The following is a 14,312-nucleotide window of genomic DNA, read 5'->3' as shown; positions in this document are numbered from 1 at the left end:
TTTGGGCAAGTTTTTCTCACACCCCCACACCGTGTCTGTATCACAGAGAGGTTAAGATAATGAAATAATCCTGCAAACTCTAATCTCATCTGGGTGCAAATTAATAAATACCAGGAGAGTAAATAGTATTAGGTGCAGACTGCACAAACTACAAGTCAGAACAAATTGTGCACAAATCTGGATATATCCACCTAAAAGTATGTACTTGAGATCTCAAGTCTGATAGTCATAGAGGCCTCCCCCCCCCCTTTTGTCCTTTTTAGGAGATAAAATAACAAAAATGGTGGGGAATCCTTGATACAGTAAAATGAGTTTTGGACCTTTTTGCTGCCTCCCCTTCTGTCAGCTATATCCGTGATTTATGGACTCTGTGTAAACTTCCTCATCCAAATAGTTTTGACGTATCACCACCTTCCTCCCTGCTCCCAACCCCAGTCCTTATTACTTTTCTATTTTGACTTCCTGTTTGCTGAACATCTTGGGGTTCTGTTCAGGCAGCCTGAGGGGTAGCAGATCCGCACGGCAATTTTGCAAATGAAAAGTCTCTTAACTTGCTACAGATTGAAATGTTAGTGCTCTGGGTGCACAATGTCACTCTGCAACTTCACGGCACAGATGGCACCAGAGGACTGTATAATCCTTTTCTGCCAGGAGTCGAGTTTTCTTGGCGCGGCATCTATTGCTGGCAGTGTCCACGTTGAAACTGCCAGTACCAAAGAGCTAAAGGTTTCCAATGTGTTACTCAGAGGATTAAATTGGAGAGGCTGCAAACTAGGAGGAGGGAGGGGTACATATACTGATTTGACTGTTTCACTGCACTTTGTTCAACTCCTGTTACAAGAGTCAAGTGGGAGGGGTAAGGACTCTTCTTGGCATAAGAAGTTAACTAGGGTGGATTTCTCTCTGCTCCTCCATGGCCAATATCTTTGTTCTACGATAACCATGTTTCCGCCTCCCTCTCCAACTAAGCAGGTCACCATGTTTAGGACTATATCCCTCCTCTATTCAAGAATTAAACATGGGGGTAAATTTGATTCAGTTCAAACAACAAGCAACCCAAAACATAGCCACCTTTTGAAATTTGCCCTTCCTTAAATTTTGCAATGTGGTTCTCCAGAGAAGTAATGAGTTCCAAAATACATATACTAGGGTAAACGGTGCATGAAAATGCATTTATTTGTGAAAATGGCAAACAAAAATACATTATATTAAGGGGAAACTGCTTTGGGGAAATAATGTGTGCATTGGGCATAATGTGTGTATGAGGAGAACACAAAAACACTGATAACTTTTCATGAGGACTCACTCTCTCCCTCTGTATATATGGCAGACCAATGCAGAGCATCAAATTTAAGAAAAGAAAAATGAGAAGTGAAGGGTAAACAAGATTGACTAGGGATGGGTGAATCTGTCAAACATGTTTTTTTTAGGTGGCAGTTCCTTCAAGGAAGAGTCCAGTCAGATGGATTAAATGTAGCACAGTTACACTTTAGTAAGCAGCTAACCATACTAGAGAGGCAAAAAAGAGGCACCTGGGGTTATTTTACCTGGCCATCTCATTTGCTCTTGGCTTTCCACAAGATCGCTAGGATTCAGTGAAGAAGGGTGTGGTGTGGGGCAAGTAGAAGTTCATCAATGGCAAGGTACTGGGAGTGGAAATAGGATCTGGTCATTGCATAACTGGACTAAAGAGTCAGGGCTCTTAATCCCCAGTTGTAAACTGCCAGGGAATGGGACTGGATGCCAGTGCAAGGAACACCAGCAAGGCAAAAGTTTGACCTTTTTAAAAATAAATAAAAAATTAAAACCTGTGACAACAGCAATACCAGTTCTCTTGGAACCTAAATTAACTGAGGAAGTGTGAGGTAGGGTGACCGTCTAGTTCAGGCACCCCCAACCTTCGGCCCTCCAGATGTTTTGGACTACAATTCCCATCATCCCTGACCACTGGTCCTGTTAGCTAGGGAACATGGGAGTTGTAGGCCAAAACATCTGGAGGGCCACAGGTTGGGGGTGCCTAGTCTAGTCACATTTATTTTCATGTATATATTTTTAAATCAAGCCACAGCATGAAATGTAAGGCCTGTATAAGTGTTCAGAAGAAGAACAAAAGAACAAAAACCAAGGCATGCCAAATTTCAGTTTTGTATACAGTCATTCTTGAATTCAGAAAAGAAAATGGATCCAAGTGATAAGATTGTCTTTTATTCTTCCCACTGCTACTCCTAGCCCCAGCCTTGGCCATATATCAACCTTCTCTTCAGTTATCAAACTAAACCAAACAAGTAGTAACTTGAAGCTGGTGCTGGTGAGGCAGTATCAGTGCCAGAAGAAGCCTAGTCAGTTTTGACTGTATGTGCCCTCACCTGGGGTCCCCCCCCCCCATTAAGCCAGTTTTGAGAGTAAATACACATTGGGCTGAACTAAACGAGTACAGTTTTAAGTTGTCTATTATAGACAGTGTTATAATGGTATGGTTCTTGTAATCTCTTGTAATACATTCAGAGGCAGAATTCGTTTCTGTGAAGGTATCACTTTCCCTCTCAGCAACCAGCAGTAAACCACCTCTGTGTTGCTGTTAAATGGGTTCTCTGCTTAGATGAATACGCGAGGGCATCTTCAGGCAATCTTCCCTAACCTGGTGTCCTCCAGATGTTGTTGGAACTACTACAACTACCATCATCCCTGTCCAGTGGTCAGGTTGGCTGCAGCTGATGGGAGTTGTCTAAAACACCTGGAGGGCACCAGGCTGGGAAGGAACGTAACAAGAGCCCCCTGCTGGATCAGGCCAAATGTCTGTCTATTTCAACAGTGTTCCCAAAGTAGCCAACCAGCTGCCCATGGGAAGCCAGCGAACAGAACCCAAGTGTAACAGCATCCTCCCTACCTGTGATAGCCAGCAACTGTTCTATTGAGAGGTGGAGGTAGAATATAGCCTAGAAGACTGATCTGGGACCTGGTTCACACTTGCATGTACATCACTTGATTAACATGCCCTTGATGCCTGGCCACTGAGTGTGTGAACTTCCATTGGAAGCCATTCTTGTTTTGAGAAGATGTAGGGTGTTGTGACAATTCTGTCTGTGGTGTGATTATCTGAGATGGCCTTTTTGCATGTGCAAGTCATAGCTTGATATGGCAGTTATCGGATGACAAAACATGTGTGAACCAGCCCTAGCAGAAGAGCAGGCTTGCTGTTAATCTTAACAGGATGCTTACCCTCCTTAACGCACAAAAAACCGCACTTGTGCTGAAACACCAGCAGTAATAAGGCCTGATATTTTGTATGTATCCAGAGGCTTGCATGTGCCTAAGGAGGTTAATCCTAAATTGCAGCCCTGTCCACATTAAACAGCTTTGTAACGGAGAGGAAGGTGATGAGAAAGGTCAGTTGCGGTGTTGTGTAGAAAAAGCAAGGAAGGACACCAAAATCAGTAAAAACTGTGTGCACCACCCCAGAAACAAGAGAATGCCTGAAGGAAACTGGACTGACATGTTAAGAGCTGGAGGGGAGGGGGAGACAAAGCCGATGATTTGGGGAGGGGAGGAGATGGTGATGTCATAGGCTACCAGGAGAGCGTGCACCAGGGGGGACTGTTAAACTTGTGAAAGAGGTTGTTTTGCAGCTCTCTCTGAATTTGAAATGCTGTTGGCAAGTATTTGAAGCAGTCATAGATTTGGCAATCTTCTGCTAGCAGATTTGAAATGTTCAGTCCTCAAGAACTGCTGCATCATTAGGTTATGCAAAACAGGGTACAATTTTGTAAATATGCCATCTTGTACTGATATGACATTTGTTCTATTATCCAAGAAATATGCCGAAGGGAGAGAGACCTTCAGATTCCCGCCAAATGTTAACTTGTTTGTTGAGTGCTGATAAAATGTTGACTGCTGTGTGATCTTTTCACAAAGCCAGTTCCCCTTGCAGTGGCCTTACAACTAAAGTGTAGCAAAGGGCAGCAGAGAATTTCTGCACTTGGGTTCATGCAAACTATATAACCATGCAACGAGATTTTTCCCTACAAAAGATTCTATTTCGCTTGTATCCCTAGTAACTCTTGGTTGGGAGCATGGAGCTCAGTTCCCTTCTTGTAACTATGGTGTAGTTTATTCCATAAACAAACACTGTGTTAAACTCCTCAGGTTCTGCTTAATGACTAACACCTGGGAATGGTGACTGAATTTTTGTGTTACTTGATTTTTGGGAGCTATCTATACAAGAGTTTGCTGACTGCCAAGAAGTGAGGAAAAACGAGGTCAGAGACTGAATAGTTGTTTGCATGTATTTTTATTATTATTTTATTTTTATTATTGTTATTTTGGCTTAGATGCTCTAGATTACTGCATCATTTCCCATCCAAAGCAATGATGCACAGCTTCACTAAGTCCACACGAGGGACCATCAGGGAACCATATGGGAAGGCAGTGCAAAAACACCTGTGTAATAAAACACCTCTTTTTTTGCAGAGATGCTCAGTGCAACATGAGAGAATGAATGATGTGCTTATGTATCTCTGGCTGCAGCCTGCATTTCCCATTTCTGGAAAGAGGGCACATGCCACACACTGAAGAGATGGTCAGCATACACTGCTTTGACATCACTGGCTTTTAGCTTTGGGGATAGATTCCCTATTTGCTCTTTCCCCTTTGACAAGGGGATTGGTGCCATCAAGCTCAGCAGGTGGATCACTGGAGATTTAGGTGTATGATTCCCAGCCCAGCAGTAGATCCGAGAATAGGCTGTGACAAGTGAATTCAGGCACTTGGTGGCCCATTTTAAAGCTAACAGCAGGTGTGGAGAGAATCTGCTGGAGGATGTGATATCTGATTTTTTTTTCTCATGCCATGTACCATTTCTTACACAGTGGTATCTCGGGTTGCGGACAGGATCTGTTCTGGAGGTCCGGCCGGATCCCAAGGTTTTTGCAACCGGAGAGACCACTTCTGCGCACACACGCGTGGTGGTAGAGCGCTTCTGCGTATGTGCAAATATACTTCCTTGTTTGCCACTTACGTATCCCAAAGTTCACGTAACCAGAGGAATACGTAAGCGGAGGTACCACTGTATGCAGTTCTGCATCAGGGCCCCCCTACCGTTAGGCAAAGTGAGACAGCTGCCTCAGGTGGCAGATGTGGAGGGCTGGGCAGCAGCCCCCCGTTTTCCCCCTAGGAACTGTAAGCTAGCCTGCTGTCCCCAGGTGACGATCCTGTGGAAGATACTGTCTTGGTACCATTGTTAAGACTCTGCTACTAGTCCTGTTGGATTCTACCCATGGAATGAGAGGGTGCCATCTTGCCCTTGGAACCACTCAAAAGCAGTCTACAACCGAAACTTCTGGTTGTTTGTTTTAGAATTCCACAGTTATGGCAAGAGCTGAAGAGTTCCGAAAAGTTGAGTACCTCCTGATCCACGGAACAGCAGATGGTGAGCTGCTCTTAATTCAATATCATTATATATCATACATTTGTAGTTCTGCTCCTGACAAATCAGAAGCACAATGGGGCAGCATAAAAATGCAACCTTAAGGACAATTCTGTTTGTGCATGTTTATTAGCTGGGCTGGAGAGCTGTGGTCCAGCTCTGGTCATTGGGTTCCCTGCTCTATGGCTTAGCAGATGATATTTTGAATTTATCCATGGTATTTTCTCTGTCTTTCCCAGATAATGTTCACTTTCAACAATCAGCCCAGATTTCAAAAGCGCTGGTTGACGCACAGGTGGATTTCCAAGCAATGGTACGTGCTAAGATGCTTGCTAGGCATACTGTTTGCATTCTAAACTACAGTGGTACCTCTGGTTATGAACTTAATTCGTTCCAGAGGGCCATTCTTAATCTGAAACGATTCTTAACCTGAGGTACCACTTTAGCTCTGTTGTCATCCTGAGGTAAAGTTCTTAACCCGAGGTACTACTTCCAGATTAGAGGAGTCTGTAACCTGAAGTGTTTGTAACCCAAGGTACCACTGTATGGGGCAGCCAAGAGAAAAGGCAACTTGTGTTTACAAAGCGTGTATTGAACTACTCACCCTGAACTAAAGTGGAATACATGGGGGCACCCATATTCTTCCCCACAAGGGAATTTCCTAGAAACAACAATGCACCATGATGTAGCATTATTAGGGCTCGCCTGAGATATTTTGCCGCTGTAGGCAAAATGCTCCAGTGCCAGCCCTGCCCCACACAGATCCAGGCCTCCTGCCCCCACTGTTGTACCCATGCTGCCACTGGTCTCGCCACTTTAACTGTAGCCTCACCTGCAGCTCTGCCTATGCTGCTGCCAGAATGCAGTGGCGAGGACGCAGTGGCAAGGTGGGCCCTGGCAGCAGTGGAGGTGGGGAGGCAGCGGATCTGCTGTATGAAGCAAATGGCTTTGCTTTGTCTCATTGATAGGCCTCCCCTGAGCATTGTTCTCACAAAACGAGGAGGCAAGCTTTTTGTTTTTTAAGAGGGGAAATTTTCTTTTGAATTCCCCTCCTGCATTACTGAGTGTTCCTAGCCAGCAGTTACTATTTCCAGTTACTAGGAAGAAAACCCAATTTGACATATGGGGACTTTTGTCCTTCCTTCCTTCCTTCCTTCCTTCCTTCCTTCCTTCCTTCCTTCCTTCCTTCCTTTCTTCCTTTCTTTCTTTCTTCCTTTCTTCCTTTCTTTCTTTCTTTCTCTTTCTTTCTTTGAGGGGGGAACCTGCTACTTTATTTTCAGTCTTCCAGCCTCCTGAGAGTGAGAACTGGCATATCCATTCACTCATAACCAATTAAACTAACTTTTCTTCAAAACATTATGCTAGAATAGTCATGTTAAAGCCAACTGGGAAGTCAGATCTGCAAGAAAACAATGTAATCCATGTCCTACAAAAGCCAGTGGCAAGGTGACCCATATCCTTAATAATGGGAACAATTTCGTTAAGTTAGACAGACTGGATTTAAGCACGCTTAGCCCACACACACAGGGCATTTGACCAACTTTAACATTTCAAGTAATTTCACTGTAACCTTGAAAGGAATTTTGCCATTCGGTTTCAGCACCAACAAAAGCATCATCTCTGTTTATCCATCTGAAACTGGTAGCCTATTTTATGCCGTACTGTGAAATGCATTTTCTGCTCTGATCATAAGGCTCGGGGAAGGGTGGGGTGGGGTTTGGGAATAGAAGTAAGAGCAGCAGCATCTACAGAAACCTATTGCAGCATTGCATAAATTGTGTTTCATACCATATCTTTCTCTCTCTCTCCAGTGGTATACAGATAAAGATCATGGCATTGGAGGATTGGCCCATAACCATATTTACACCCATATGACCCACTTTATCAAGCAGTGTTTTGCGCTGTCATAAGACTGGGAAGCCACTTTGCTTTTGCTCACGCTGATAACCGGTTTGTGAAGTTATTTCTGGGGTAGGTGGGAAACAAGAGCACTTTCCTCTTTGTCTTCCATTGAACTTAAGACAGTAAAATTTGATTTCTATGGATACTTGAATGAGATAATCATTTTTGCAATTCCTTTTTACCACAGTCCATTGAATATGAACCAAAGATCCGCAGGTCTCTTGTCACACAAGCAAGAGCTGACCTGACCTCCCCCCACTCCTTTCTCTGTGTCTCAGTTAGTCAGTGAGGGGAGCAAGAGTTTCCCTCATGCAAAGCTCAGGGCACAAGGCATGTGTGCCAGAACTGTTGGAAATGCTGTAGTCTCATTGTTTCTTTTTAAGTGACTGTTGCTCATTTGAATCAGATTAAATTGGATTTACACATTATTTCATTGCAATAGAAGAAGGGGGGAGGCAATACTTGAATTTCTGCTTGATTGTCATACACAGTAACTTTAGCATTAAATGATCATTCCAGGAGATAGGATTTAGGTTTTATACGGAGGACACTGAAAGTGAGAATACTTGTCTGAACCTGAGCTGCAAACCTTTGTGTAAACATTCTGTTGATTTGCAGCCAACTGTCAGGAAGGGCAGGAAGCAGATAAAATGTGGATCTGTTTTCAGGATCTCTCTGGCTTTTTTAAAGTTGATAATAGATGCTGGGAAAGGGGTTTTGAAATCCTTTAATTGCTCAATTTCCCCAGTACTCAAAGTTTCTGTTAACACCTTTAAAAGCCAAGGAAATAGTTTGGAAGTCATATACCCATAAGTAAATATAACAGGGTGTCTCTGTGTGTGTTTCACTAATGTCAAGACTGGAGTCAGTAATTTCAAAGCTGAAGTATTTGATGGAAACTCAGAACTTTTAAGGCACACAAATAATCTAGAATAGCTCTAAAGCAAATTCTAGAATCAGCACCACCTCATGGTGCTTCTTCCAGAACTTTTTTTTTATTTTTAAAAAAACCTCTTAGACATCTTGCCATACTAAGTAGTATATAAATTTATAAACTGCCATCATTTGGTAACAACCCTCTAAAAATGGAATTCTTGCCAGCTGCTCAGGCTGCCCCTCCTGCATTCAGACCCAGGAGTGGCTCACCTGTTCCTTACACCTCTTTTCTAGTGAATGAAGCCAGATCCCACAAGTTGGCTGTGGCAGAACACTTTTGAGAATCAGGAACAAGTGCTTATTTATAAAGAAGAGCTCCCATCCAATTGTTTTAGGTACCATCAGCATCATTTTTCCAAAGGACCAACTCATTGCAACAAAAATGTGATCATACCTATATGTGCCTTAGATTTTGAAAACACAACTATGCAAGGGATTTTACCAAGAGCAGTATTCTGGGTAGCAATCTTCTTGATAACACCTGAAACTTCATACCACTATTAGCCAATGTGCCATGTTTTTTTTCCCCATTTTATATGCAAGGTAAATAGTCGACACAATTCCATGAGTGTGCAGGTCTTAAATGTAATAAAGTCATATTTGTGATACATGGGACTATTTCTTGTGTGTTTTATTGGAAGTTAGCCATCAGATATATTAATCACTTATTTGTTAACTTTTCCACTAATTGCGAGATTGCTAACGCAGTAAAATATTAAGAACACTCTATAATTGTGATACTTCCTATTTGTTACTTTAGCAAAGTGTATCACAAGTGCATTGTGTTAGCACCAGCTCCACTTGCTACGTGTGGCTGTTAGTGACATTAGGTGTGAATTCAAAACAGGCAAGAATGGGAGGTGAGGGAACCCTGGCACCGAGAAGAAAAACCAAAGCTCTGGGGAGGCACAGAACAGAAGACAATGCATCCTTATAATATAACATTAAATAAAGCCAGCGTTGATGAATTTAACATCTATCTTTTCTTTCTGTCATTCTATATTAAGGCAAGGGTGGGGGAAGATCAGTAGCATATGGTATTTTCTATACTAGCTATATTCCCAGAATAAACTTGCATTTGGATGCCTGGATTTTAAAGAACAAACTGTGGTGAACACAAGGCAGACCCATACCTTTTTCCATTCATGGCTTGCTTTCACTAGATCAGGATAACTGTACTCTGCCTGCACAGTGGGTAAAAAGCAGCAAGCATCATAAATATAAGCATGGAGAATAGTTAGGATAAATATTTTATTTCCATGTAACAGCTCTTAAGATGTGAAAAACACAAGTAATTCTATTCACATATACACTTTACTTAAACTTTTGTAATAAATTACATCCAAGAAATTCAGCAGTTGTGACCAGGAAATATGAAATTAAAAGTAAAATAGAACACTATCATTTGCATTTTATTATTACTTCTTTGTGTGATTTCAGAATGGAATAGCAAAATTCACACAAAAACAGAATATGTAAATAATAATTAAAAAAAACAACCTCAAAAATGCTGAACGAAAAATGAAGAATGCCATTAAATACGCTGATTTATTAGTATCAAGGATCAGATGAAATTTCTGATTTTCCTTTGATCAGCAACTTATTAAAAACACCAGCAGTCTCTTTCCAGGAACAAATTGTGTTGCCTTGTTATGCTAGACTCACCTCACCACAACTGGATTGCTACAACTACAGTAACAAAACACTTTATTCTTAATGCAGCTTCTCTAAATGTACACATACAATTGTATTAAACTAAACTTTTGTTTAGGGTGTGGGGGGGAATTAGCACAATTTGCATCATATGAAATTGGATTATGCTAAGCAGAATCTGATAAGAGAACAAGCTGCGGTCCAAAAATAGCATTAGAAGCAATGCTTTCTGTTATGTCCATCTGATTTAGCCTAATTTTGGCACAAGAGCAGCTGGCGTAATGTTACTGTTTGAAGTAGAAGGCATATGGAGATGGAAAGCCCAGATTCACACTCTGCAGTCATTGAACAATGACAGCTTGTGCAGATGCGTGTGGTGCATTTCTCAGGCCCTGCCCTGCCGAAGATGACCCTCTTCAGTTTCCACTGGTGCTGTGGTTTGCTGCCTGTGCAGATGCTTGCTTGCCCAAGTGTGCACTGACAAACTATAGGCCTCTTTCCAGATGCAACACTGCTGTTGTTTGTGCTGTGTTAACCCCCCAGGGCTGGTGTTCCATGCAAATCCTGTCTGCTATCTCCACATGGATGGCAGTTAACCTTTAGCTCTGCATTTACAGCAGGAATAATGCTATCTGTTCTACCTTGCAGAGACGACTAGGGAAAAACCTCAATTAGAAAAGTGTACTCTACCAAAGGACCAGGATTATTTTCTTCAGGACTCCCTAGTACTCCCCTACAGGTGCCATCCAGGGGACTAGTTTTTGTCATTTGATGAACCATCAGCTAGCATGGGCTGAAGCATCCTGTAGGCAAACTTGTGTGGATCAGATGTGGAGAAATGGGAACCCTTCAGATGGTGGGCTGTAAGTCCCACGATCCCAGACCATTTGGCTACACTGCCTAGGGCTGATGGGAGTTTAAGTCTAACACCACCAGGTAAGCAACAAGTTAGGGTTAAAGCCATTTCCAAGTTGCCTTCATAAAACGGAACCATGTCGTGTTCGGCTCTGGGAATTTGTTGCATGCTTGTGCACACATGCGCACACACACACAAGGCCATGAAATTCACCAACCAGATGAGAGAAAGACACACAGTCTTCTGCACACATGTGATTGAGCTCTGGCACATGTGAGCTGCCCATACACTTTGTAGAAGAGCCTGGTTTCACATGTGCAAGAGCTTTGAGTGCCAGTACAAGCTGAACGGGGTCTTCAAGGGGGCCGATTTTCACTCCCCACTAATCTTGCGCAGAATTCCCTCTATAGTTCTGCTGCTACAAGCTGTGTAGAGCCATGCACATGACTGCAGAACTCAGCTAAGGATTAGGTTAGGCAACTTTGAAGGTACAAAAAGCAGCCTTTCTGAGATCTGCAGCAATTCCCTCGACACAGAAAGCCCAAAGGAATTTGTTCCTGGTATTCAAAAGCACTGGTGCATTCATAAGATCTGATTTTGCCTGGAATAACCAATCAGCACCCCTCCAACAAAAACAACAACAAAAACCACAAGCCTGTTAAAAACTAAAGACATATCAAAAGATATCTATAATACTGTCCCACTTTTATTCCACCTTCTCCCACCCTTGCCTGCAGCCCACTCTACCCTTCTCTCCCAGGGAAGCACAGTGGGATGGCCAGTTACCTAGTTTTATAAAGATGCAGATGGTCTGCTCTGCTCTGTCCACATTCTACTCCAGCAGGAGTACCTGAGCACACAGTCATGGGGGCAAGCCAGATCTACAGAGGGGAAGTGTGATTGACTACTCAATTGAAGGCAAGGGATGGGTGCCTTGCTGCCCCCTGGCTCTCTGTGTCAATAGCTAAAACTGGCCAAGGGTAGGATCCACTGAGTCCTACTGGTATCCTTTCCCAGCTTATGAAGCTGCATGTGGGAGAGGAGCTGGATCCTGCCCAGGGTTTGATCTTGCTATTTGGCTAATAATACAAATTTTAGGACCATAATAAAATCTACACAGTCTATTTTTTTTATTTTAAAAAACGTCTTCATTCCAAACATATGGAAATGCATGCCTTTTGTTTAGAAATTTAGCTAAACAACTAACAAAGGCCAAGTTCCTTTTTTCTTTTGGCCAAACGGGCTTTATGCCAATAACCTTGCCCTCTAAAAATTAGGGTCAGAACTCCCAGTCACTTCAATAGAATCATGATATCAAAGTTAACTGACAGCGGCAGACAATTCAGCCAAGTTTGGAGCACATTACAGTCCGGTTGATATGAACGGAAGAGTTAAGCAGACTCCTTGCTCTTCCCCTGAAATCAATATGACTTATAAGTGCTTAACTTTGCCTAGACTTTTGTCTAGAATTTACTGGAGAGGAAAAAGCAATTTTTTATTAAAAATAATAATACTAGCATGCATTTGATGACAGAATGAAAAGAACCCCCTAGCAAAAATATAGGTAGGATTTATACACGGATAAACTCAATACCTGCCTATGACTAGACAAGTCCCTAACATCACATAGGAATTGAAGGGCAAGTATTCAGAGGTGTCAAGCAATGGCCCAAAGACCATCCTTGATGAGGGAGTGGAAATCTTCCTGCCCATCTCTGTAAAGAATTATAATACAGTAAACTAGGAAAAAAAACGTGGATTATTTACCACCACAATGCAGCTGTTGGACTAACCACTGCAACATTTAGTACAGTACAAGATATTGTAATAACAGCTTGCATTCACAACAAATACTGTATGGATATTGCACATCGATGGATGTGGCATTCCCCGCCCCCCACAAGATGAGAGCATGTTAACGATATCCTATATAACTTTATATATTATTTTACTTTATCTTTACATATAAATTTAAATATTAAATATCCAGTATTAAATCAAGGAAAATTGCACAAATATAGGGTCCGATCCTGAAAGTCACACACGCATACACACCCACACACATACACCCACGCACACATACATACATACATACATACAAGCCATGATTTTTAACTGGGAGTGGGGACGGGACTTCATTCTTCTGGTTAAAGAGTTTGCAGGGTTGAGCCATTTCTCATTTAAAAATAACTCTCAAAGCTAACATTTCTTTTGTTATCTCGGATCTCCTCAAATAGCTGGCTGAAAGCTAAGCCATAAAAAGACGGGGCTGGCGGGGGGGGGGCTGTTTTCAAGTTTGTTTGTCTGCTGAGATGGAGAAGCTATGAAAATATGTTGCACGGGCAAAGAAGGAAAATGCAGTCCAAGGCTACTGAACAGATAGAGAGAGAGAGAGAAGTTTGAAAGGAGACACTGTTCACTTCTTGAATGGATGACATAGGTTGAATCAGCTGGATTCCCCCCCCCCCACAAGCATGGAGGGTACAGGATTCTCTCACTGGCTAGAGTTAATTTCTGCGCAGATTAGGGCCCGGGAGATAAGCAGACAGCGAACCAAAGCACGTATTGCACTACTTACATTACCAGTGCTACTTTGGGATGAAAGACAAGTTGTACAACGAAAGGATCAAATCACGTACAGGTTTATGATTGTGGCACTCCTCACATCTGTTTATAAAAATAAACTGAAGAGCAAGTCATAGACAAGTCTCGCGGTCCACACCTTTCCCTGAGTCAGCTTTCTTCTCTTTTCGGCTTTCAGTGCTAGGTTGGAGGGGGGGGGGAGGAGAAAAAAAAGAGGAAAAGTCTTGCTGTTGCACAGTGCCACTCATCACAATTTGCTTTTTGCTTTTTTAAAATAATGGAGGGGGGACTGGGGAAGGATCCACCACTCAAGCCATACTGTTTGCCTTAGCTTTTCATGCTGCCATGTACAGTCTAGGGGAGCGAGAGCAGAAATGCCACTGTTAGGTATGCATGTATGGTCATGAAGAAGGCTGGCCAACATCATAGATCAAAAGGAAGGCAAAGTAGAGAAGAACGACAACAACAGAGATACCAAACGCAAGATTGATTGGACATACGAATCTGTGAGCATGCAAGCAAGAGAGAGATCACGACACGGTTTAAAGGGCACCCGTTTCCTTTGCAAATGATAACCAGTCATGTGCTTTAATGCCAGCATTTTATGTTGCAAAAACAAGAAGATGGGTAATCGGTTGGTTGTACTGTAATCTGCACAGTCATGAGCAAACACATGACTTGGACTGAGCTTGCCTGCAGATAGGGTTTGGAAGACATGCTTCTGAGCACCCAGTCTATGCCTCAAAATGCTAAAGAGGTGCACCATCAGCTAGTATGCACACCTTTTACTTATGCCTTCCAAAACAAAACTCAAAACACCACCCTTCTCTATCAAAAGGCTTAGGCTACATCTTCACCTTATTTTCCTTTTAATTCATTTTCATTCAGATCATGTGGGTCTCCTTCTGCTGCTTCTCATGGGTTTGCAGAAGGCACCACGGAGTGCAACACAAGATTTCC

The 14,312-nt window shown here is 42.5% G+C and overlaps 2 protein-coding genes across 9 annotated transcripts in view; one reads left to right on the top strand and one right to left on the bottom strand.

Moving 5' to 3' along the window:
- The window catches only part of DPP4 (dipeptidyl peptidase 4), a 51,463-nt gene extending 42,595 nt beyond the window's left edge, over window positions 1–8,868 (top strand). The window contains exons 24-26 of the mRNA XM_079978073.1: window positions 5,353–5,425; window positions 5,662–5,735; window positions 7,234–8,868. Of these exons, the coding sequence (XP_079834199.1) occupies window positions 5,353–5,425; window positions 5,662–5,735; window positions 7,234–7,332 (246 nt within the window). The 3' untranslated portion in view covers window positions 7,333–8,868. The remainder of the gene's footprint in view (window positions 1–5,352; window positions 5,426–5,661; window positions 5,736–7,233) is intronic.
- Window positions 8,869–9,492: 624 nt separating this feature from the next.
- Window positions 9,493–14,312, bottom strand: part of SLC4A10 (solute carrier family 4 member 10) — a 173,680-nt gene continuing 168,860 nt past the window's right edge. For all 8 annotated transcript variants that reach the window (XM_079976521.1, XM_079976525.1, XM_079976522.1 and 5 more), the window contains one exon: window positions 9,493–13,532. The gene's annotated coding sequence lies outside the window, so the exon portion shown is untranslated. The remainder of the gene's footprint in view (window positions 13,533–14,312) is intronic.

The sequence above is a fragment of the Podarcis cretensis genome (genome assembly GCF_951804945.1).
Source record: "Podarcis cretensis genome assembly, chromosome: 1".
NCBI classification, from domain to species: domain Eukaryota; kingdom Metazoa; phylum Chordata; class Lepidosauria; order Squamata; family Lacertidae; genus Podarcis; species Podarcis cretensis.
The sequence above is the reverse complement of the archived record's forward strand: the minus strand, read 5'-3'. Positions and strand labels throughout refer to the sequence as shown.